The sequence below is a fragment of the Dasypus novemcinctus genome, chromosome X, assembly GCF_030445035.2.
Source record: "Dasypus novemcinctus isolate mDasNov1 chromosome X, mDasNov1.1.hap2, whole genome shotgun sequence".
In the NCBI taxonomy this organism is placed as follows: domain Eukaryota; kingdom Metazoa; phylum Chordata; class Mammalia; order Cingulata; family Dasypodidae; genus Dasypus; species Dasypus novemcinctus.
Window position 1 is genome coordinate 13,669,681 of NC_080704.1, and position 25,504 is coordinate 13,695,184.

General features: G+C 40.1%; 1 protein-coding gene across 2 annotated transcripts in view; it reads left to right on the forward strand.

The window, feature by feature from the left end:
- FRMPD4 (FERM and PDZ domain containing 4) overlaps window positions 1-25,504 on the forward strand; it is a 954,164-nt gene that overhangs the window by 48,034 nt on the left and 880,626 nt on the right. For both annotated transcript variants that reach the window (XM_023588961.3, XM_004459124.5), the window contains exon 2: window positions 10,991-11,122. In XM_023588961.3, coding sequence (XP_023444729.1) covers window positions 11,056-11,122 — 67 coding nt within the window. In that variant the 5' untranslated portion in view covers window positions 10,991-11,055. The remainder of the gene's footprint in view (window positions 1-10,990; window positions 11,123-25,504) is intronic.

Genomic DNA, 25,504 nt, shown 5'->3' on the forward strand with positions numbered 1-25,504 from the left:
AAGGACAACCACCACACCATGGAGCCTAGAGTGATTACAACTGAAAATGGGAGGATTGCATCCAGCATCCAGGTGGAATCTGAGCCTCCTCTTGACATAAAGGTGCAATGGACACAACCAATCCAGTGTCCACATAGAAGAGGTGGCATTGGATTGGGAAAAGTGGACATAATGGACAAAGGGTATGGGGAAAGGCAGGAAGAGATGAGAGGTGGAGGCGTCTTCGGGACATGGAGCTGCCCTGGATGGTGCTTCAGAGGTAATCACCGGACATTGTAAATCCTCACAGGGCCTACATGATGGAATAGAGGAGAGTATGGGCCATGATGTGAACCAATGTATATGAGGTGCAGAGGTGCCCAAAGATGTACTTACCAAATCCAATGGATGTGTCATGATGATGGGAACGAGTGTTGTTGGGGGGGGGGAGAGGGGGGGTGGGGGGGTGGGGTTGAATGGGACCTCACATATATATTTTTAATGTAATATTATTACAAAGTCAATAAAAAATAAAAAAATTAAAAAAAAAAAAAAAAAAAAGAATGTGAAAAAAAAAAAAAAAAATCACTTGACCAGGGAAGTGGCTGTGTGTCAATCAGTTGGGCTCCCGTCTACCATATGGGAAGCCCTGGGTTTGTGTCCTGGGGCCTCCTTGTGAAGGCAGGCTTGCCCACATGCTGTGGAGAAATGCCCAGTCCGCAAGTGCTGTGGAGTGCCTCCTGGCCCACGAGTGCTGTGGGGTGCCACTCTGCCCACATGCACCATGGAGAGCCAACTCAGCAAGGTGACACAACAAAAAGGGAGACAAGCAAAGAAAACACACACACACAAGAGCTCAGTGACGGACACAGAGAGCAGACAGCAAGCAAGCCACAAGGTGGGGAGGGGAAATAAATAAATACAGATACAGAAGAACGCACAGTGAATGGACACAGAGAGCAGACAGCATGCAAAAAGCTGCAAGGGGCGGGGCGAATTAAAAAAAATCACTTGACCATAGATGTGAGGTCTGTTTCTGAACCATCCATTTGGTTCCATTGGTCTATGTGTCTATCTTTATGCCAGTACCATGCTGTTTTTACCACTGTAGCTAGGTAATATGATTTAATGACTGGAAGTGAGAGTCCTCCAACTTTGCTTTCCCTTTTTAAGATGTTTCTGGCTATTTGGGACCCCTTACTCTTCCAAACAAATTTGATAATTGTGTTTTCCATTTATTTTAAAAATGTTGTTGGAATTTTTATCAGGATTGCATTGAATCTGGATATGAACTTGGGTAGAATTGAAATCTTAATGATATTTAGTTTTCCAATCTATAAGCATGGTATAATCTTCCAATTACTTAGGTCTTTTTTTATTTCTTTTAACAATGCATTGCAGTTTTCTGAATGCAAGTGCTTTGCATCCTTAGTTAAGTTTATTGCCAAATATTTGAATCTTTTAGTCGCTAATGTACATGGAATTTTTTTCCTGACTTCCTCCTCAGATTGCACATTACTAGTGTCTTTTAAAGTCTATCTCTTTCATCTGATATAAGTATAGCTACTTTGGCTTTTTGTTTTGTTACTGCTTTCATGGAATATCTTTTTCCAGCCTTTCACTTTCAATCTATTGATATCCTTGGGTCTAAGGTAAGCCTCTTGCAGAAAGCATATAGATGGCTCATATTTTTTTATGCCTTCTGCCAGTCTGTGTCTTTTAATTGGGAGTTTAATCCATTAACATTCCATGTTATTACTATAAAGGCATTTTTTATTTCACCCATTTTGACCCTTGACTTTTGTCTGTCATATTTTATTTTCACCACTCTTGACAGTTTTAGCCACTTTTACTGATATAATCTTCATGTCTAGACTTTCTTCCAAGGCTCTTTCTCCTGTGTTTTCTTTTCAAGACTGTAGCACACCCTTTAGTATGTCCTGCAAGGCTGGCTCTTTGTTATAAACTCTCCCAGTTTCTGTTTATTGTGAATATTCTAAACTCACCCTCACTTTTGAAAAGTAGTCTTGCCAGATATAAGATTCTTTGCTGGCAGTTTTTCTCTTGTAGTATCTTAAATATTTCATACCAATGTCTTCTTGCCTCCATGGTTTCTGATGAGAAATCAGCACTTAATCTTATTGGATATGTCTTACATGTTATGCATTGCTTGTCTCTTGCTGCTCTCAGAATTCTCTTTGTCTTTGGCGTGTAACTTTCTGGTTAGTATGTGTCTTAGAGTTGGTCTATTCAGATTTATCCAGATGGGAGTACATTGTGCTTCTTGGACATGGATATCTATGTCCTTCAATAGGGTTTGGAAATTTTCTACCATTCTTTCTTCAAATATTCCTTCTTCCCCCCTTTTTTTTTTCAGAGTCTAGTCAAATCTCCCTCCACATCCTGTCTCTTGGGGTGTATTTTTTTTCTTTTTTTTGTCTTTATTTTTTTAATGTTACATTAAAAAATATGAGGTCCCCATATACCCCCCACGCCCCTCACCCCACTCTTCCCCCCATAACAACAACCTCCTCCATCATCATGAGACATTCATTGCACTTGGTGAATACATCTCTGAGCACTGCTGCACCTCATGGTCAATGGTCCACACCATAGCCCACACTCTCCCACAGTCCACCCAGTGGGCCATGGGAGGACATACAATGTCCATTAACTGTCCCCACAGCACCACCCAGGACAACTCCAAGTCCCAAAAAAGCCCCCACATCACATCTCTTCCTCCCACTCCCTACCCCCAGCAGTCACCATGGCCACTTTCTCCACACCAATGCCACATTTTCTTCGATTACTAATCACAATAGTTCATGAATAGAATATCCATAAGTCCACTCTAATTCATATTCTCTTCCTCCATCCTGTGGATCCTGGAATGGTTGTGTCCACTCCACATCTATATCAAGAGGGGGCTTAGATTTCACGTGGATGTTGGATGCAATTCTCCTGCTTTTAGTTGTAGGCACTCTTGGCTCCCTGGTGTGGTGGTTGACCTTCTTCGCCTCCATGTTAGCTGAGTGGGGTAAGTTCAATAAACCAGAGTGTAGGATTTGCAAGTGATGTTTGTTCACAAGCCTCTCCTGTTACTTTTACTGGATCTGTAGTTGGCGCTGAGGTTTAGTGTATACCCAGGGGACCTGAATCTCTGGACTGACCATGTGAAAGCCAGGCCCTGAGCCTCAACAGACTTGCAACTCCTTTTTCCCCTTTTCACCTCTCTTCTTCTGGGACACCCATGACACATGTATTTGCATGTCTCTTGCTGTCCTTTAGTTCCCTGAGATCTTTTCTTATTTTTCCATTCGTTTCTTCATCTATTCTTTTGTGTATTCTCTTTTGGAGGCCATGTCTTCAAGCTTACCAGTTTTTTCTTCTGCCTCATCAAATTTGCTGTTACATGATTCCAGTGTATTTTTTAAAAAATTTATTGAAGTAATATCACTCTTACATAAACATACATAAACAATAATTGTATAGTAATAGTTGTGAACTTAGAAAACAAACATATATAACATCATACAGGGCTCTCATAACTTACCCTACCACCAATACCTTGCATTGTTGTTAAACATTTTTAACTAATGATTAAAGAGCATTGTCAAAATATTACTACTAACCAAAGTATTTTCCCCCAACCTACCCTATTATTACATTATCTTTATATAATTTATACATGAAAATACGTAAACAATAAGTGTATAGTAAAAGTTGTGAACTTACAAAGCAAACATACATAACATCATATAGGGGTTCCATACAACAACCCTCTACCAACACCTTGCATTGTTGTGAGACATTTGTTATAAATTATGAAAGAATATTGTCAAAAATCTTAATACTAATTATAGTCTTTATCTTACTTTTGGTGTATTTTCCCTCAACCTACCCTATTATTATTTTTTAAATATATATTTTTATGACAGAAGTTGTAAACTTATGAAACAATCATGCACATGTACAGAATTCCCAAATAACACCCCTCTATCAACACACCACATTGTAGAAAATGTAGAAAATACCATCTAATTGTTGCCATGTCCATAGTGTACATTTGGCTCATCACATTTTCCAAACTGCCTCATTATCAACACAGTCCATCTTTGGTATAGATACAAGAATATTATATTATTATTGCTGTCCACAGTCCATAGGTCACCCTAGTTGCATTTTTCTCATGCTTCTCCACATTCCCACAACCCTGCAGTAGTGATATACATTTACTCTAGCTTACAAAGGACACTCTTACATCTGTACCATCAATCACAATTCTCATCCACCTCTTGGCTTACTGTGCTTTTCAGTTCCTAGATTATCTCTAGCATTCTGTCGATTGGCATTTACATACCTAGACTACCATTTTCAGACCCATCCCCATTTATAAACTAGCTGTTACTATGTGCTACCATTCACTCTGTACATTTCCACACTTTTACAGTAAAGCTAATTAAAACTTCTATGTACATTAAACATTAGTAGTCCATCTTAGTCCTCCTCTTATCTCCTTTAGGAATCCACCATCTTCCACCAGATCTTGAAGATATTTTCCTTCAATTTCTTCTAGAAGCTTTATGGTTCTTGCTTTTATTTTTAGGTTTTTGATCCATTTTGAGTTAATTTTTGGAAAAAGTGTGAGATGGGGGTCCTCTTTCTTTCTTTTGGGTATGGATATCCAGCTCTCCCAGCACCATTTGTTGAATGGACTGTTCTGCCCGAGCTGTGTGGGTTTGCCAGGCTAGTCAATAATTGCTTAACCACACATGTGAGGATCTGTTTCTGAACCATCCATTTGGTTCCATTGGTCTATGTGTCTGTCTTTATGCCAGTACCATGCTGTTTTTACCACTATAACTAAGTAATATGATTTAAAGTCCAGAGATGAGAGTTCACTCTTACTTTTTAAGATGTTTCTGGCTATTCAGGACCCCGTACCCTTCCAAATAAATTTGATAATCATGTTTTCATTTTTTTTTAATGCTGATGGAATTTTTATCAGGATTACATTGAGTCTGTATATCAGTTTGGGTAGAACTGGCATAATAATGATATTTAGTTTTCCAGTACATGAGCATGGAATGTTCTTCCAGTTATTTAGGACTTTTTAAAAATTTCTTTTAATAGTGGGTTGCAGTTTTTTGAATACAACTGATTTACATCATTGGTTAAGTTTATTCCTGACTATTTGAGTTTTATCTGTCATACTTTATTTTCACCCCTCTTTTGATGCTTTTACTTTTATTGATATAATCTTTATTTCTATACTCTCTTCCAGGCCTCTCTCTCCTGTCTTTTCTTTTCAGGCTCTAGCACACCCTTTAGTATTTCCTGAAAATCTGGTCTCTTGATTAGAAATTCTCTCAGTTTCTGTTTATTTGTGAATATTTTAAATTTACCCTCAGTTTTGAAAGACAGTCTTGCTGGATATAAGATTCTTGGCTGGAAGTTTTTCTCTTGTAGTAATCTTAAATATATCATACGACTGTCTTCTGGCCTCCATGGTTTCTGGTGAGAAATCAGCATTTAATCTTATTGGGTATCCCTTATATGTTATGCATTGCTTTTCTCTTGCTGTTCTCAGAATTCTCTCTTTTTCTTTAGCATTTAACATTCTGATTAGTATGTGTCTTGGAGTTGGTTTATTTGGTGGTCCTTAACTGCATTGTGATTTTCAGTCCAACCCCCTTCCCCTCATCCAAGGACAGAGTCAAAATGACTTCTACAGGCTTCTTTCTAACTTATACAGGCTCTAACTTTAGTTGTTCTTAGGATTATACTTTCGCCTGCTGAATTTACTCATCAGTAGCTGAAGTTGGTGCCCAACCTCCTCTTTCTCCCCTGTTTTTGGGAAGTGGAGCCTCCAATTCCAGTCACAGAATAGCACCCAAGGCAGCTTGTGCCTCCAGTGCAGGATGGACACCAGCCACCACAGTGTGGAGTACTTTACTCACGAATCTTCTCTGCAGATGGGCAATCTCCTCCTTCCATTCTTTCAAGGATGTTGCAAGATGCTCTTCTGGTCTCCTGGATCCCCCAAACAGGTGCTTTAGATAGCTCTGGGTGGTTACTAACTGACTTTTAGCATGAGCTGATTCTAGGAGTTCCTTACTCTGCTGCCATCTTGCTGGTTCCACTCATTGCTAAGTAGTATTTGGATGCAGAGAATGTTTTCTGATTATCATCAAAGCTCCCTTTGCTTAGATATACTTGGTTTTTCCAGGAAAGGGAATTGGCAACTTAGAGCCAGTTGGCACTTGACTAGCTATTACTAAAGTGTTCTTCTCTCTCTGGGTGTCAGCTCCCCAAGGGCTCTGTGCCAATCACACTTTAATGACATTTGAAAGAGACAAATTGTTTTGGAGAAAAATGTTTCTGCCTTGGAATCATCTTATGAGATTCTTGAAACCTGATTATAAATTAACTCATCAAAGAGATAAAAAGTTTTGTAAGTCAGCTTGGATTTTTTCTAAATTGAGTAGGAACATATGGTTCCTTCATGGCTGAAGGTGAGGTGAGATGCATTTTAAGGGCTTTCAGTAAAGTACAAATTTCTTCTCATCCTGGGAGATGAAGCTTGATTAATCTTCATTTACCAATGGTTGTTCTCTTATTGGAAAGTTTGCAAGGTTATCCCTTCTCATTAGAGTAGAATCAATTCAGATATTTTCTTTTTAGTCTAAGACTCTTGAGTTCAAGTGAAATGATTAAACATAGTGCTTAAATTTTTAAAAATAAAGCATTAATCTCTGCTATGGTACTCTTAAGTAGCTTCAAGGTATCTAGTAATTATACTTCTGTGTATTAATTGTGGCTATATTTGTATAAAGATCATCAAGAGCCAAAGATATAATATAAGGTTGACACCAAAACCCGAGGCAAGGGGTATCTGAGAAAAGGAGACAGAGAGTTGAAGAGGTTTTTATTAGGATCTTATATTTAAATCTCTTGCAAAATAGTCATTTTCAGGGTTAGTATCCTATGTCAGCTAATTATACTGTGTGGGTTTCTCCATGACCAGAGCAGTGATGATGGCCTTTCCTAGTGAGTCTGTGGCTTTTTGCCCTGAATGTTTGGATCGATATTACTTTATTTTATAGTCCCTGTTTATCTAATACATTTAAAACACACATGCACAAACACAAAAATCCACAAATAAGAAAAAAAAAGGAAAGCCATTTAGCTTTATTTTTAGCCCACAGTTATATAGGTATGCATCAGGTCAGAATTTGTCTTTCTTTAATTCATTCATCTGTTTATTCACTTTTCTGTTCACGTGATATTAAAGGAACACAAACATGAAATGGATGCAGACACTCTTGGGGTCTGCTTTGGAGGCAAAACATATAACAAAATAACCAAAGCAAGTAGAAAGTGTTCAATACTTCAAGTACTTACCTCCAAGTAAAAGTCCCATGGAGGTTCTGAGGAGGCAGAGAACTTTTGCATTAAGGTGGGATTTGAGTAGAGGGGTTACGGGCATGAGTTACGAGTACAGTGCTGGAGGTGGTAGGTAGTATCTTGAAAAAGGGACTTGGGGGATGGCAAATCCATCTAAAGAAAGGAAATAGCATGAAGGAAAGCATTTTAGTGACCTGTGGGGCTCATTTGGGGACCATGGGATTGTTAGGCTAATACAGGTATCAAAAAAGGAAGTGCTAGAAAATAAGGTTTACACTTGAGTTAGGTGGAGATCAGGGAACTTTTGGAAACCAGACTCAAGATTTATTGTTGTACAGGTGTAAACTCTTAAATTTTTCTGTAGGAGAGGTGTGATAGCTATGAGGATCTGTCTCCCAGACTTCCTACACTGGGGAGCAGTTGACTCAGGGCTGCAGTGCTGTGCTCTGGAGTCCATTGTGGGTCATGCCTCCCACAGTTGCGCCCCACCAATGACTAAGTGTGGTAGGGATACTAAGGCAGTCTGTTCCAGGAGATAGACTCTTTTGTCACTTGATCTTGGCTCAAGAACTTCCTGACAGCTTTGCTGAACCTTCTTTACACTGAGAGTCTAGAATGCTTCCACCGTACTAAAGGTGGGTCTCTTCTCTCTCCTAGCCTTGCCCAGCTCCATCTGTATTTCTTTTACTCAGGCATTTCTGCTAATAAAGTCCTTGTATGTTTAATCCCATCTTGAGGTCTGTGTCTTGGAGGACTAGGACTAACTCAAAGTGTTTAAGGGTGGCACCCTGGTTGAAGGTATGTGGCAAGAGAACTTGTCTTGAAGATGTGTTTGCATAGCAAGCACTTTGATTTTATTTAGATTGTATAGATATTCAGGGTGTCTTGGGTAGGAACTGATGGAGATTATAGAAGTCTATAGCACCTCCTAAATTACCATGGGTGTTGGTAGTCAGGAGCCATTTAAAGTTTTTAACTTCTTAAAAGCTTATTTCCTATTTCAGTCATAAACTGACTGAAGTCATATATTATGTATGTAAATAGGTAGAGAAAACATACTGTTTAACCACTAGTTAATACAATGATTATTTTATTAAAATAAAAATAACTTCTGCCTTGTGTTCAATGCTTCTGACTTAGAAAGAACTGACATCTTAGGTGTTTGACAAAGACAGCTTGGAAATTCTTTTTTTTTTTGAAAGATTTTGTTTATTTCTCTCCCCTCCCCCCCACCCTGGTTGTCTGTCTTTGTGTCTATTTGCTGCGTCATCTTTGTCTACTTTTGTTGTCAGCAGCATGGGAATCTGTGTTTCTTTTTGTTGCGTCACCTTGTTGTGTCAGCTCTCCGTGTGTGCGGCACCACTCCTGGGCAGGCTGCACTTTCGTGCTGGGCGGCTCTCCTTACAGGGTGCACTCCTTGCACGTGGGGCTCCCCTACGCGGGGACACCCCTGCGTGGCAGGGCACTCCTTGTGCACATCAGCACTGTGCATGGGCCAGCTCCACACAGGTCACGGAGGCCCGGGGTTTAAACCGTGGACCTCCCATATGGTAGACGGACGCCCTAACCACTGGGCCAAGTCCACCGCCGGAAATTCTTTTCTGTATTTTTTTTCCTAAGTGTCCTCAATACATTTTATGAGGAATTATGGCATGGCCATGTGAGTTCTTATTTCACAATGCTCCTTCTTTGCATAATTTGCAAAAGACCTCTTATGACAGTCAAAAATCACTCAGACTCGATTTAATACTGACTAAGATATAGGCTGACACCTGCACCTTGTTCACCTGTTACTCAGCTTTGAGTTGGGCTTTCTCTTGGGTTGAAGTAATTCTGTTTAGGATGTTTCCTTTGGTTGCCTTGGATAATGTGATAGTGTCACAGCTTTAGGCTGTGACTTGACTGCAGGTGCTAACTGGAGGAAACAGTAGAGTGCCAGGCATAGGCAGAGGAGAGGAAGATGAATTTCCCACTTGCTTTGGCATATCCCACATGTATGGGTCTGTGAAATTAATACCTACTGGGAAGATCTTCAGTAAATAAATAGACTGCTCAGAAAGTTAACAAGAGTGAAGGAATGAGGGAGCAAGCAGAGAGGAGACCAGGTCTGAACTGAGGGCATCTGAGGCCACTGCATGGGCAATGTTAAGTGTGTGGTCAGCCACACAGGAGTGAGGACAGAGGACCGAGGGAATGTCAGGGCTTACATGGTGTAGCAGTTTGATATTGTTTATAAATTCCAAAGATAGATATTGGATTATGTTTGTGAAGTGGTCTGGGCATATTAGATTGTATTGGATTCAGAGGTTTCACTTTTACTTGATTAAATAATGATTAAAGCTTTGATTGGGCCATGTCAGTAGGATGATGAATCCCCGCCCCCTTCATGGGCAGGGACGCACAGAGAAAAACACCAAGGCACAGGAGTTAGTTGGAGTTTTGAGTTGGAGCCCTGGGAAGTAAACACACTGAGAAGCAGATACTTTAGACACAGCAGAGGCCCTGGGAAGAGAGACGAGCCATTCACCTGATTGTCCATAGCTGACTTTGTAGAGAGACCGGAGCAGCTGAGCTAGGAGAGGAACGAGCCCCGGGAGAGACGAGACTTATGCCAGCCTACAGCTAATATCGGAAGAAGCTGGGACCACGGAGCAAAGGGAGGAATAGGGAGACTGAACTCTTGCAGACGTTGGCAGCCACCTTGCTCCAACACGTGGCAACAGAATTTGGTGAGGGAAGTAAATTATGCTTTATGGCCTGGTATCTGTAAGCTTCTACCACAAATAAATGCCTTTTATAAAAGGCAACAGATTTTGCATGAGCACCCCTTTGGCTGACTAATACACATGTGTAAGCCAAGACACTGAACACAGTGAGTAAAAGAGAAGAGGAAAATTGTCAGTGGTTTTGATTTGCAGGCGCAATTGGAGAATAAGAACTTTTGGTACCCTTTGGATAAAGTATTTGTTTCCTCATGAGTGTTTCCTTATTTGTTTCCTCATGAATAAGAGCTTTTGGTACCCTTGGATAAAGTATTTCTTTCCTCATGAATCCCTCATGAGGGATTATTTGGCAAATGGAGAAGGTGCTCACACCTTTTGTCTTTCTATGCAAAACTATCCTGTCATTCCTTTGTTGTCCTGGGAATATTCTACAGAATTGCTGCCCCATTTACTCATGAAGACTTCCAATCTTTTCCCTTTCTATTAAGAGCAAAGTGCTTTCCAAAATTGAAAATAATTTAATGGACAATTTCCATTGACCTTAATAGCTCTTTAATTTTGTTGGCATTCTTGACTTCTGTTTATGGTAAAATGTGAGTGATTCCCTCCATAGTAAATGTTTTTTCCTCCAGTAAATGTTTGCCCTTGTGCAGAAAAATGTGAAAGAATCCCTCTAATTCATTGTTACCAATAATTTCATTAAGCTAATCATGAATTCATTTGAGGGTGGTGAAGGTAGGAATGGCAGAAAGATATCCATCTGTGACGTTCACAGAAGAATTCTTACAAAGAGCAGAACTGAGTGAATTATATTCTTTAAAAATGTATAGCATATTTGGTACAAAGAAGAGAATCAAAACCAGGTATCATTTATCTTATAGGTGGATGGGAAAGAGACCAAGAGGAAAAAAAATAAGTGACTCAATGACCTGGCTTTACCCCAAGAATGGAAAGTAAAGTGCAAGATCCCACGCTTTGCCCTTCCATTTCATGTTCATCTTTGACAGAGACGGGTGAGTATTTATATTCATTTTGAGAGTTGACCTAGTGGCTGTGGAAATCAAACATGGCCAAGACATCCATGTGGATCTGACTAAAAGATTGCTTTCATTTGCTTGCAAATGTAATCAGGATGGTATTGTTTTTTTCATACATGAATGTGAAAATGTGTGACTTGATTTCCTTTTAAAACACATCTGTGTGCTTTACAGAATTAAACCTCCACAACAACAATTACCACCACAACAGTAACAGCTGTGCTTTATGGCAGTCTCGTGGTATGATGAGTATTGTGCTTAAGTGCATTCCATAGATTTTAAAATTAATCCATGTAGCAGGATTAATTCGAGACAGGCATTTTCATGATTTGATGAATATAGAGACTGAGGCATAGAGAAGCTAAGGTATTTGTTGGGGCTCATATATGTAATATGACTGGTCTAGGCTTGTTTCTCTCCAAACCAGGGCAGAGCATGAAACTGACAAACCGAGTGGTGGTTAGGATACTCCAGATCCTTTTACAAATTTGGTTTTTCTAGAAAGATACCCAAATTTTAGAGTCAGTTGAATAAAAATGAACTGATTCATTCAAGACTTTGACATAGGAATAATTGATATGTGCCCTGATCTTATGAGGTCACATGTCCATTAATCGCTTGCTTCGAGGAAAAGAGCTTCACGAAGGAGGTAGAGTGCAGGCTAATAGTTTAGGTGATAAAGTGCTGAGAACATTGGGATTAGGTAGTAGCGGGTCAGATGGATAGGTATTGCAACAAGGTGAAGCAGCCTAGTCCTTCCTCTAAGGTCCTCACAAATCCACAGCCAGAGGCTAAATGTCCAGGGCTGACAAAGTCTGTGAGCTGTGGTTGTATGCAAGCTTATTTGCTTGCATGTCCCCTCAGTTATAAAAAAATGATGAGCCTTTTCTACTGGATTAATATATTAAGAAGTTTTGAAAGCGGCTTTTAAACATGCATTATGTTTAGAAAAATTCTGTAAAGGAATGGAATGAGTTTTGTCTCATGACTTTTAATATTACTGAAAAATATCACTGCATTTTGTCTTCATGAACTGGATATTTAGTTTTGAAAATATTTTGTAAACCGTGGTGACTTCCACTAATCTTAACCAATTTCTAAGAGAGGGAACAGACATTTGTGGTGAAATTGATGGTCAACTGGATGTTAATCCGTATTTCAGATAGTCTGCTTAATTTTGATTTTCTTATGGATGATTTCTCCTTGCATCTTATTTTATCAGTGATTTTCAAAATACTCATCACAAGCCTTGGTGGATTATGATATTATTCATAACGAATATCATTTTTAATAAAGTAGGAAAGGTCAGAGTACATCACTAATTAGTATTATTTTGAGAAACTTTTAGTTGTATACTAATATCTCTATGCCTGTATATATTTTACATGTATATTTATATATACTGTACCATGCTGTGAAGTGTGGCAGTCAAAAACTTTTGAAATTATTGCAGTAGATCATTGTTGTTTTTACCCAGGACCTGTAACTGTTGAAGGGCCCATACCAGGAGAGAGACATAAACTGTACTACTTTATAGTTTTCTCTTGTGCTTACATTATTAGCATTGCTTTCAATCCTTGATTACTTTGCACAGAGCTTTTTAAACCACTTGTGCATCATATGAGGATTCACTTAGTTACAACTAGAGAATATAATCCATAAATTCACCTAGCAAGGCTATAGAGCAAAAGTACTGCAGGTGCCCCTACCAACTCCTCAATAACCCTCTTTCCGCAGGAATTTTCCAGTGACATATCTTTTTCATGATCTTCAGTCATCCTGACTGAGAGAGGTAGCCAGGAGCAAGATTTTTTTGTTTGTTTTTCTTTAAATATTTATTTATTGTTATTATTTCTCTCCCCTTCCTGCTCCCCCAGTTGTCTGCTCTCTGTGTCCATTCGCTGTATGTTCTTCTGTGACTGCTTCTATCATTATCAGCGGCACCGGGAATCCATGTCTCTTTTTGTTACGTCATCTTGTTGTGTCAGCTCTCCATGTGTGTGACACCATTCTTGGGCAGGCTGCACTTTCTTTTGCGCTGGGCGGCTCTCCTTACGGGGCGCACTCCTTGCGCGTGGGGCTCCTCTATGTGGGGGACAACCCTGCGTGGCACGGCACTCTTTGCGCGCATCAGCACTGTGCATGGGCCAGCTCCACATGGGTCAAGGAGGCCCAGGGTTTGAACCGCGGACCTCCTATGTGGTAGGCGGACACCCTATCCATTGGGCCAAGTCTGCTTCCCCAGGGGCAAGTTTTATATGACCTATTTAATAGAACGTAATTTCTTTTTTATTTTGCTATCCAAAAATTACATTTAGATAAAAGTTCCAGTACTTTCATCCTGTGCCCTAACAGGTCATCTTGTGTCATGCCTTGTGGTGCACATACCTTGCTTTGTAGACATTGGTTCACAAGCATGGTGGTCAGTGGTCGCAACCAGCTCTGTCTTCTGTTTTGACCTCATCACACACCACTCTTGTGCTTATCCATCATGCTCTAGTCTAGCCACACTGAGCACACCAAACAAGTTCATGCCTCAGGGCATTTATCCCAGAGGTTCTTATTACCCATATTTCCTTGAGGCTGGCTCCTTGTCATCATGCAACACGTGTTCCAAAGGACACCCTCATGGAGAGACCTCCCCTGACCACTGTATTTTAAGTAGCTACCCCTCCTCTCTTCACAGCCCCTAGTCACTCTCTGTTCCATTACTCTTTTATTTGTTTTTTTCCACAGCATTCATAATTATCTGTTTAAGTCCCCCTCCCACTGTAATGTAAGCCCTTCTAGAACAGGGACCTTTCTCTGCTGTTCACTTTTTTATCTCTAGCATGTTATAGAGGCTGATAAATATTTTGTGGAAAGAGCCAGTGAATGACTAAGCACTTCTCTTGTCCCTCTGCTTCTTTCAGGCCAATCCCTTTGACTCTAGTCTCCACATTTGTCTCTAAAGGGACTGTTCCCCATGATATCATTTGTCAGAGACACTGTATTAGGAAGGATGGAGCAGTGGAGGGTTAGCCAAATGTTATGAGAACTCTCTGGAAGAAATGCTTATCACCCAGGGTTTGAGCAGGGAGGGACACTGGTCCCAGAAATCCTGATGGCTCATGTTAGGTAATAAAATTATCAGGGCATCTATGCATTTGGGAACATAGACCTTCAAATGCAGATGTATTGTGCTGTTCGCACTAAAGAGAATCAATTTGTTGAGACCTTAGAAAATTCCCATGATCAGAATTTGGAGAAGTTTTCCTGAGACACAATTAGTTGAGACTGCTAAGTTTTTCCCCCTGTAGACAAAATACCACAGTCTGAGTTGCAGTCAACTTTACTGGGTGTGGCAGAATGCCTTACCACCCTGCCCCATGTCTTGCACTCAGTAGACTAGTAATAAGTATTGGTTAGATGGATGGATATATAAATAAGCACAGTAAGTCATGGAAACTGACTTATTCAGCTGTGTAATCTAGAGAGGGGTTGCCAAACTATGACCCATGGGCTAATTTTAGTTCAGCACCAGTTTTTTAACATTTATTTTATTTAAGTATATTATTCATACATGAACATATATGAACACTAAGTGTGTAGTAAAGCTTGTGAACTTACAGAACAGAATAAACATGCATAGCGTCATACCGGGCTCCCCACATCACCCCACCACCACCACCTTGCATTGCTGTGATACATTTGTTGCAAACTATGCAAGAACATCATCGAAATATTGCTACTAACTGTAGTCTATATTTTACATTTGGTGTATTTTTCCCCCAACCCACCCTAGTTTCTTAAATATATTTCTATGTCAGCACCAGTTTTTGTCAATAAAGTTTTATGGGAACAAAGCTGTTCGAGTTTTCTAAGCCTGCTCAAAGCAGATGCCATAAAATGGGTTGACTTTTAACAGTGGGAATTTATTAGCTTACAAGCTTATAGTTTTGAGACTGAGAAAAATGTCCAAATCATGATACCATCAAGGTGGTGCTTTCTTCCTGAAAACTGGCTGCTGACTATCCTAGGGGTCCTCTGCCACATGGCAAGGAACATGGCAGCATCTTCTAGTCTCTCCCCTCTCTTCCAGATCAGCAGAATATCCATGTCTACATAAAATACCATGACTTTAAAATGCTGTTTGACCTAAAGTAAGGGGGAAATGGAAAGGAGAAATGAGTTTATATGGCTACGAGTTTCTAAAAAAGAGTCTGGAGGCTGGCAGAAGGTTTGCCCTCATGCACAACTGAGCAGAGTCAGAGAGACAGATAAAGCAGATATTGGTTCCTTTGAGGGCTAAAGAGACCCATGGGAGTTATGGTCATGGCCGATGGGGTTAACTACCAGGGCAGATGGCCCCTCTTTGGAAATGGTGTTTATGTGTGATGAATCTGGACTCAGATGGGATCTCCCTTCATAAGACTTTCATGCTAATGTGCTGGAGGTGCAGTTAATGTTGGGGTTTAAGATATATTTAGGGGATTTGAATCTCTGGACTGACAATGTGATAGCCAGATCCTGAGCCTCAACAGACTCCAGCACCTACAATCTGATTTATTGGACTTACCACACTCAGCTAAGATGGAGGTGAAGAAGGACAACCACCACACCATGGAGCCTAGAGTGATTACAACTGAAAATGGGAGGATTGCATCCAGCATCCAGGTGGAATCTGAGCCTCCTCTTGACATAAAGGTGCAATGGACACAACCAATCCAGTGTCCACATAGAAGAGGTGGCATTGGATTGGGAAAAGTGGACATAATGGACAAAGGGTATGGGGAAAGGCAGGAAGAGATGAGAGGTGGAGGCGTCTTCGGGACATGGAGCTGCCCTGGATGGTGCTTCAGAGGTAATCACCGGACATTGTAAATCCTCACAGGGCCTACATGATGGAATAGAGGAGAGTATGGGCCATGATGTGAACCAATGTATATGAGGTGCAGAGGTGCCCAAAGATGTACTTACCAAATCCAATGGATGTGTCATGATGATGGGAACGAGTGTTGTTGGGGGGGGGGGGAGAGGGGGGGGTGGGGGGGTGGGGTTGAATGGGACCTCACATATATATTTTTAATGTAATATTATTACAAAGTCAATAAAAAATTAAAAAATTAAAAAAAAAAAAAAAAAAAAAAAAAAAAAAAAAAGAAAAGGCAACTTAAAAATGGTCGTGAAGGAGACCAGGCATAGAGTGCTACATATTGTATGATTCCATTTATATAGAATGTAAATATAAATAAATTTATAAAAATGAAAGTAGGTTAGTAGCTATTTAGGGCTGGGGAAGGACTGATAAGGGGCATGGAGTCTCTTTTTGGAGTAATGAAATTGTTCTAAAATTTTTTAGATGATGAACATACAACATTACAACATTGTGATTATCTTAAAAAACATTGCTCATACACTTCGGATGGATCATATGGTATATGAATATATCTCAATAAAACTGCTTAATAAACAGATAAAGAATTGTGCAACAATAGCCAGAAATAGCAGCTATGTACAGCAGGGGAAACAGAGATTGAGAGGTGGGTAATTTTCTTTGTCTGGTTTTTGTTTATTATAATTATTATGGAAATAATGAAAATGCTTTAATAATGATTGAAGTGATAAACACACAACTCTGTGATTACACCAGATACCATTGATTGTATAGTTTGGATGAATTGTATGTTTTATTAATATGTATCAATAAAATTGATTGTTAAAAAAACAACAACAGTAGGCTCTCATGGCACCCTTTCTGTCCCCTCCTCCATTCCCTCACCAGTATGGCATGGAGCCAACCAGTGCTTCTAGGGTGGGTCTCTGGTTTCCAGTTCCGTTTCTGGAAGGGGCAGAGTAACCTTTTTGCATGTACGAGGGTACGTATATATCTCTGCCAGTCTGCCTGGGGGCACCCTGAAGTACTGAACCAGCACTTTCATTGCAGGATCGCCATCCCAGAGTTTGCCCTAAACTTAGAGGTAACTTACTGAGTTCTCCTATAGAACACTTTCTAGGGCAAAGGAATGGCAGCTTTGGGGCATACAATATAGTATACCTGGGACCATGAAGAAACACTGGTTCCTAGGGGAATGAGGACATTTGTGTCTGTGTAAATGGGGTAATTCTTGTGGCCACACGCATATGCCCAGGAAAAGATGCATGCACAGAAAAGACTGAGAAGTGGGAAAGGTGTTTTCTTTTTTCTTTTTCTTTTCGTTTTGGTTAGATTCTAGCATTCAAAGATCTCTGTCCCAACACTATCTGGATACAAACTTAAGGACAAGTACCTTAGAATCAAATTCTAGGGATAATACAATAATATATCAGAATGTCTAGGTTGCAACAGAAGATTACAAAACACACAAAGAAACAGGAAGCAATGCTTAATGCATCTACTATGTGCCAGTTCTGGTTTGAGTTGTAATATCCCGGTTTTATATTCTTTTATAGATTACAGAGCCATAGGAACTGCTCAAAGAGCTGTTTCTCCCTTGGGAGTTGGAGTAGTGGGCCCAGGGTTCTATAGAATGTGAAAATTCTTTGTAAACCATTCAACGCTGTTCGATGGTGACCTGATAATATTAGGAATAGCATCTTGGCTCTGCAAATACTTAACTTTTTTTTTTTTTGCCTTTGGGCAAGAAATAGTCCCTGGGCATAGTGTCTTGATCTGTGAAATAAGGGAATTAAACTAGATTATCTCTGCGGTCTTTCTCAGTTCTTACTTGCCATGGTTCTTGGACTTCAAATTAACTTGACTCCTAAAATAACTTCATTTATGCTGGGCTTATGCTCCAGAGATATCACTGTAGCAGATGCTATCACTGCAGTTCCTCACTCATATCCCCTGCCACTCACCATGTTTCCTGGCTTTTGCTACAAGCACCTATGACTCTCTGCCAGAGGGTTTCCTCTGGCTACAGAGACATGCTTGGATGCCAGTGCAGAGAGTTACAATCTTCAGGAGCAGCCTGCAACCAATGGCAAAGGTGAGTTAAAGAAAGATATTCCAGCATTCTTGTCCCGGGTTAGACACACCTCTGAAGCAGGTTCTGTACTTACCCATAGGAGTATGCTGTTGGTTAGTGCACCCTGTTGTGGCTTCCTTGATTTCCCTCTCTTATGTCACCTCTCAAGTAATCCACTTGCACTCAGATATTTATCTCAGCGTTTGCTTCTCTAAAACAATCCCCCAGCAAGTTTTTAACTGACTTATCTAGTAGCACTCGTATATTAATTCACAGTGGTCAGTTCCTTGAGGAATGTATTTTATATGTGTCCACTAGGGTTGCCATATTTAGCAAATATAAACAGAAGGCACCCAGTTCAATCTGAACTGAAAACAAGAAATAATTTTTTTAGTATAGTAAGTGCACGGGATACACTTAAACATTAAAAAGTCATTCATCAGAAATTCAAACTTAATGGGAGTCCTGTTATTTAACTAGCATCCTTATTTCCAACTTTCTTGGGGGACATTGGACATTGCACCCAGATCAGATTCCAGAATTGGGAAATCAAGAGTGATTGGGACAAGTTTAGAAGATGCAGGATGTGGAGGGAGTGAGGGGGAACTAGATGGCAATGTCCAAGGATAAAACTGGATAGAGAAATAAATAGTGATGGGTGTGGGAGGTAGATGAAGAATTATCCATTCAAAGGGCTCTGACAGGGCAGCAAAACCCAGGTACAGCAAAACTGAAACCAGAGTTCTCAAACATTGTTTGTTGGGAAGGAGATGCTGAGGTACTGAAGCTGGGCGGACATGATTCATTTTTCCAGCCCTACTGCCTAGCAGAGTACCTGGAGAATTTCTGGTGTTCAATAAACACTGAATATATGAGAGGGAATAAAAATTGGTGGAAACGTGAGATTCTTCCATTGTGGTTTTATGGAAAATGGTGTCCATTGATCACATAGGGCCTTTTTGAGCAATGACTTGTATCTGATTATAGATGCATAGAAAATATGAATTTCTATTTGAGTTCTAAGTAATTAGCTCTTCTAATGCTTTCCTCATTTTTCATTGTAGGTACAACTCAACTCAAAACTTTCATGGCTAGACTTGAATGCCACTTTTGTGTTCAAAGCTAATTTACTTAACAGGCAACTTGTGAACCTTGAACAATATTACTGGAGCATTTAGATTGAGAGAAGAGTTTGGGAGGAAATTTTCCCATTCAATTTCAGAAGACTAATCAATTTAGGTTTCTCATGACATTGCCTTTTCTTTCTGCTGAAAGGATAAAATGAAGGTTACAATCTCATTCTATGTTTATTATTTTAAACTCTAAGTTCAAAGTTGAAAAAACTTGGTTTTATTCTCAGCAAGAATGTGGTATTTTCATTATTTTGCAGAGAAAGCAAAGGAAGAAAGAGAAATAAATGACAGCATGTAGATAACAGAAAACTGGTACGAGCACTTTATTTCTGTTAAAGTCAGTTTTCATTTTTACTAGAGAAAATACATAATTTTTACAAAAGAGCAAGCAGACTGCTCTTCAAAGGATAGTTTTAATTTGAAGTCATTTATTCTGTAGAAGATGTATATTAACATGTTCATTTTATGCTAACACTATATCAGCCACATGAAAAAGCCAGAAATCTTTATATGAAGTACTAAAAATGCACCCAAGAAATAAAGATATAAGTATATGTATTAAGGTAAAGTTTAAGATATACTTGTTTTTGGTGTTCTTTCAAAAAATGAATATTTCTCCTGATGCTGTAGAGCCAACAACATTAGTGTGAGGCTTACTGTAACCAATCTGTGTGGGAACTATCATAGAAATTTGTGAAAGAATTAAAAGGAGGCTTCCTGTTTCTGATAGGGTCAGTTATTCAGACTAATTCTCCAGATAAAATGTTTGCAAGTAAATACCAGTTCAAGAGTGAAACAAACAAACAGGTAAATGAGCTATGGACACTGAGAGAAAATGTGGCTTTGCTGAAACCTTGATTTGGGACTTCTGGTCTGTAAAATTGTAAGCCAATAAGTTCTTGTTGTTTAAGGAAACCCATTGTGTGATATTTGTCATGGCAGTCTGGCAAACCAACACAATCGTCTAACGTAGAAAAATCCCAAAATATCTTCAAAAAAGCTACAAAAACAACAAGGTCAGTAGAGTGGGAAAGATGTAATGTTTTAATACATTAGAAGTCTCTATATTATTAATATGTCAAGTCTCCTCAATTTATCTATAGATTCAACATATAAAAACAGGCTGTTTTGTAGAAATTGATAAGCTGATTGATTGTAAAGTTCACATGGAAATACAAAGTACCTAGAGTAGCTAAAACAACTTTGAAAAAAAAAGAACAAAGTTGGAGGACTTATAACTTCTAAACTATAACAGTTTATTGGTGGTATTGGTGAAAAGATAGGCAAATAGGTCAAGGAAACAGACTAGAGAGTCCAGAAATACACCCACATATAGATGGTCATTGGTTTGCAACAAAATTGCCAAGAGAATTCAATGTGGAAAGAATAATCTTTTCAACAAATGATGATGGAACAATTGTATAGTCATATACAAGAAAATGACTCTCAACCTTTACCTCATATTAAATGAACTCAAAATGGATTATAGACCTAAAAGTATAAGTTAAAGTACAAACTTTCTCAGAGAAAACTTAAGATAAAATCTTAGTGGACTCAGGTTTGGCAAAATTTATTTTTCTTTTCATTTTTTTATTTTTAAAGAAGCTCTGGATTACATAAATGTTACATAAAAATCTAGGGGATTCCCATATGCCCCACCTCCTCCCCTCCCACACTTACCCAAATTAACATCTTTAGTTACAATTGAAGCATTGCTACTAACCACAGAATATAGTTTACACTCTGCCCTGCCCAATTTTATAGGTTTTGACAAAATGTATAATGGCCTGTATCCATCATTGCAATGTCATGCAGGACCATTCTAATGTCCCGAAAATGCCCTCATGTTATACCTATTCTTCCCTCTCCCTCCCTTCAGAACATCTGGCGGCCACTGCCTTTATATCAATGATAAAAGTTCTTCCTTTGCTAGAATAATAATAAGTCTACTTTAGTCTGTTGTTCACTCCCCAATCTTTAGGATTTGGGGATGGTGAGGCCCACTCGCTTCTAACTGAGAGGGTCCTTAGATCCATGGGGCAGATGGACAGAGCTGTCTTGCTTGCAGTTGCAGACACTTTCTGTTCCTTGGGATGGGCGTTGTCCATCATCATCTCCTTGTTAGTTGTTCTGGGTAAGTCGAATGAACTGGAGAGTAGGCATTGCAACTCTGCTGAGAGTCAGGGCTCAACTGGCACATGGACAGACCAGAGGTTTAAGTCTCTGGGACATATATTTAACAAGTATAGTGCTAATTACAGGTTCAAATAAAAGGGGCAGAAGAGCCACGTGTAGGGAAACTATAAATGAGTCTAACCCTGTTACACTGGGAGCGTAAATTCCAAAGTAATGCCCACTGACAGGGTGCTGAATTCCTGAGCCTGTCTGCCCTGCTTATAGTGTCTACAAGTCTCGAGACCTCAGGAGCCCTGCTGTTTGGGGTACTGTTTACCGTGGCAATCAATGAGATCCTGCTGAGACGTGCATAAGTGTAACCTCTGGAATGACCTCCCAATTCTCTTTGAAGTCTTTTAGCCATAAAAACTTATATGTGGTGGCGGACTTGGCCCAGTGGTTAGGGCGTCCGTCTACCATATGGGAGGTCCGCGGTTCAAACCCCGGACCTCCTTGACCCGTGTGGAGCTGGCCATGCGCAGTGCTGATGCGCGCAAGGAGTGCCGTGCCACGCAAGGGTGTCCCCCGCGTGGGGGAGCCCCATGCGCAAGGAGTGCGCCCCGTGAGGAAAGCCGCCCAGCGTGAAAAGAAAGAGCAGCCTGCCCAGGAATGGCGCCGCCCACACTTCCCGTGCCGCTGACGACAACAGAAGCAGGCAAAGAAACAAGACGCAGCAAATAGACACCAAGAACAGACAACCAGGGGAGGGGGGGACATTAAATAATAAATAAATCTTTAAAAAAAAACTTATATGTGGTGGCGGACTTGGCCCAGTGGTTAGGGCGTCTGTCTACCACATGGGAGGTCCGCGGTTCAAACCCCAGGCCTTCTTGACCCATGTGGAGCTGGTCTATGCTCAGTGCTGATGCGCGCAAGGAGTGCCGTGCCACACAGGGGTGTCGCCGTGTAGGGGAGCCCCACGCGCAAGGAGTGCACCCCGTAAGGAGAGCCACCCAGCGTGTTCAGCCTGCCCAGGAATGGCGCCACACACACGGAGAGCTGACACAAAAGATGACGCAACAAAAGAAACACAGAATCCCGTGCTGCTGACAGCAATAGAAGTGGACAAAGAAGACGATGCAGCGAATAGACACAGAGAACAGACAACCAGGGTGGGGGGAGGGGAAAAGGGGAGAGAAATAAATAAATAAATAAATCTTAAAAAAAACATGTATTTACTATTTCCCCCTTTCAGTCAAGGTCCTTTTTTTAAATTTAAATCAAGTCATTAGCTTTATTTATTTATTTTAAAGATTTATTTATTTATCTCCCCCTCCCCCCAGTTGTCTGCTCTTTGTGTCCATTTGCTGTGTGTTCCTCCGTGACCGCTTCCATCCTTATCAGCGGCACTGGGAATCTGTGTTTCTTTTTGTTGCGTCATCTTGCTATGTCAGCTCTCCGCGTTTGCAGCACCACTCCTGGGCAGGCTGCACTTTCTTTCGTGCTGGGTGGCTCTCATTACGGGGTTCACTCCTTGCACGTTGGGCTCCCCTACGCGGGGACACCCCTGCGTGGCAGGGCCCTCCTTGCGCACATCAGCACTGTGCGTGGGCCAGCTCCACACAGGTCAAGAAGGCCCGAGGTTGGAACCGTGGACTTCCCATGTGGTAGGTGGACGTCCTATCCATTGGGCCAAGTCCGCTTCCCTCAGTCAAGGTCTTTTTACAGATGCATTGCTAGTTGGTGCTTGGTAATAATCCCTTGGTGCCAGGCAAAATTTTTAAAAGTAGGACATAAGAAGCAGATAAATCAGACTTGATGAAAGAATTAAGAGATGCCTTTCAAAAACACTGCTGTGAAAATGAAAAGGCAAGTGGGAGAAAATACTTGCAAAATATATTCAACAAAGAACTTGTATCTAGAATATATAAAGAACTTTTATAACTCAATAATTTGAAAACAACTCAATAAAGAAAATGATGTGAAATATTCTAACAGATACTTCATGCATATGAAATATGTGTAGCAAATATGCACATGAAAAACAGCTAAATAGCCGGAGCTATAGAGCAAAGGAGAATCATCAGGGGAGTTCAGGTGTGCTGGGGACAAGGGAGAAAGAAATGTATGTGCATTATGCTTCCTAAGTCTGGCTGTAAGTTGGAGGCTGCTTGAAATAATTAACTAAAACTCAAATGATTTAAGAAACTAACTTCAGGACCACCAGAGACACTTCTGGAAGGCCTAGATATTAAAACAGTTTCCCTTTGAGATGAAGATGAATGCTTTCTTGTTAAACAGTCTCTTAACACCCAACCAATGAGGCTGGTAGCCACTGCTACAGTTTAAACTCTAAAATGGGTTCTTAATCGGTGAGCTTGAATTTAAATTCAAGAAAACATTATTTTTGTGGGGCCATGTTGGTGTGGGTGTGATATATTTATTATATAATGCACAGTACAGTGTGAACTTAGTAAGGGGTCCATGGTTTTCCCCTGACTGGCAAAGGGGTCTGGGGAACAAAAAGGTTGAGAACCTCTGCTCTAAAAATACATTTTTATGGCCCCTACTATTAAATAATGATGGAAGTACCATCTCCTCTCATTAATGTTCTGGAAGAAATAACCATAAATGACATTTTAAAAATCATCCCTTTGAGGGATGGAGTATGAATTCCTTCATATCAAAAATTGCCCTTTATGGAAGTTAAAATTTCAGGAAATACACCCTCCAAGAAAGCCTAATTTAGCTTTTTTTTCCTACTTGGGTGAAAGGCAAAAAATGGTATTTTTTAAATGAACATGTTTCTTCTTCAATTTTACACAATAACTTTTATATTTCTTGAGTTATATACTGTGTGCCTCATGCTAAGCACTTTATAACATGGTGCTGTCTTTGACTACTTACAGTCCGGTAGGAGGGAAAACAATTATTTCCATTTTTATTCTTGAGAACCTACTCTGGATCAGCCAACTGTTCTAGGTTATATCCACGAAAAAAATAGACTAAAATTCTTACCTCATGGAGCTTGCTTTCTAGGAGAAGTAGTGAACACAAGTGCTTGCAATGTAAGGCAGAAGTACACAGCCCTCAAGAAGTACTGAGGCAGAGAGATGAATTCCTCCAGAAAAAAGGGAATACATCATAGGAGATGGGCTGGGAAGCAGGCGTTTGAGGAAGGGTTGATTTTGGTCAGGAAGGAGGGAAACAGTGTTCTAATAGGAGGGAAGAGGAAGAAAAAAACAGGCTGGAAGTGGATAGCCATGAGGAGATCATTGCATTCTTGATGTAATTGGCATGAAAAAGGGCTTAAGGGAGGAAGGACCAGAAGGGAAGTCTGGATAGAGGTGGCAGAGGCTTCCAATGTCAGACCTAGGAGCAAGGAGTCTCTCTGAACAACTTGAAATAATTCCCAACATCTTCCATACAGGGGTATAAAATTATTTCCTTTTCTGTAAAACGGTAGTCTTATTTTTCTACTGGCTATTCTGAAAAAAAAAAGATAATGTTCAAAAGTAGTTTTCAGGTCTTTCAGTTAAAGTGTAACTTCAGTCTTTAGGCAAAATAATCCAATTTTATGTAAAAAGAATGGAATGAAATCTTTCAAATCTGCTCTACGAAGATATTTTCTTTATCATTTCTCTATATAATCCTAGCATAGAGGCTCTCTGAAGGTGGAGATATTAATACTTGATCTAACTCTTTCATATTTGTCATCTGAAGGTCATTTAGTAGGTGTTTAATAAATGCTTGGTAATCAGCTATGACATAAAGAGGATAGTAATCCAGTTGGCATCTCGTGACATTATTAAGAAACAAGTGTTTCCAAGTTAAAAACGAAAAGCAAAATCCTCAGCAGACAGCCAAGAGATAAATTTTGAAAATAGGGTAGAAATAAAGAGACTTTATTTCATGAAGCTCCTGCTGCTAGGTCATAGCTCTCGAAGTTAAGGGTCCTTCCCCAATCCAGGCTACGTTGAGCACCCTGGGCATTTCCCAAGTCAGACAGATTCCTCCCCGTGGAATCCAGTCCGTAGATGGGACACAGTTTATCCATCTCAGAATACCCTTCAGCTTTGTTAACAACACGTGTTCCCCTCTTATCCCAAAGGAAATGGTGCACAATATATCTCTCTTTCCCTGCCTACTCAATGTCCTTC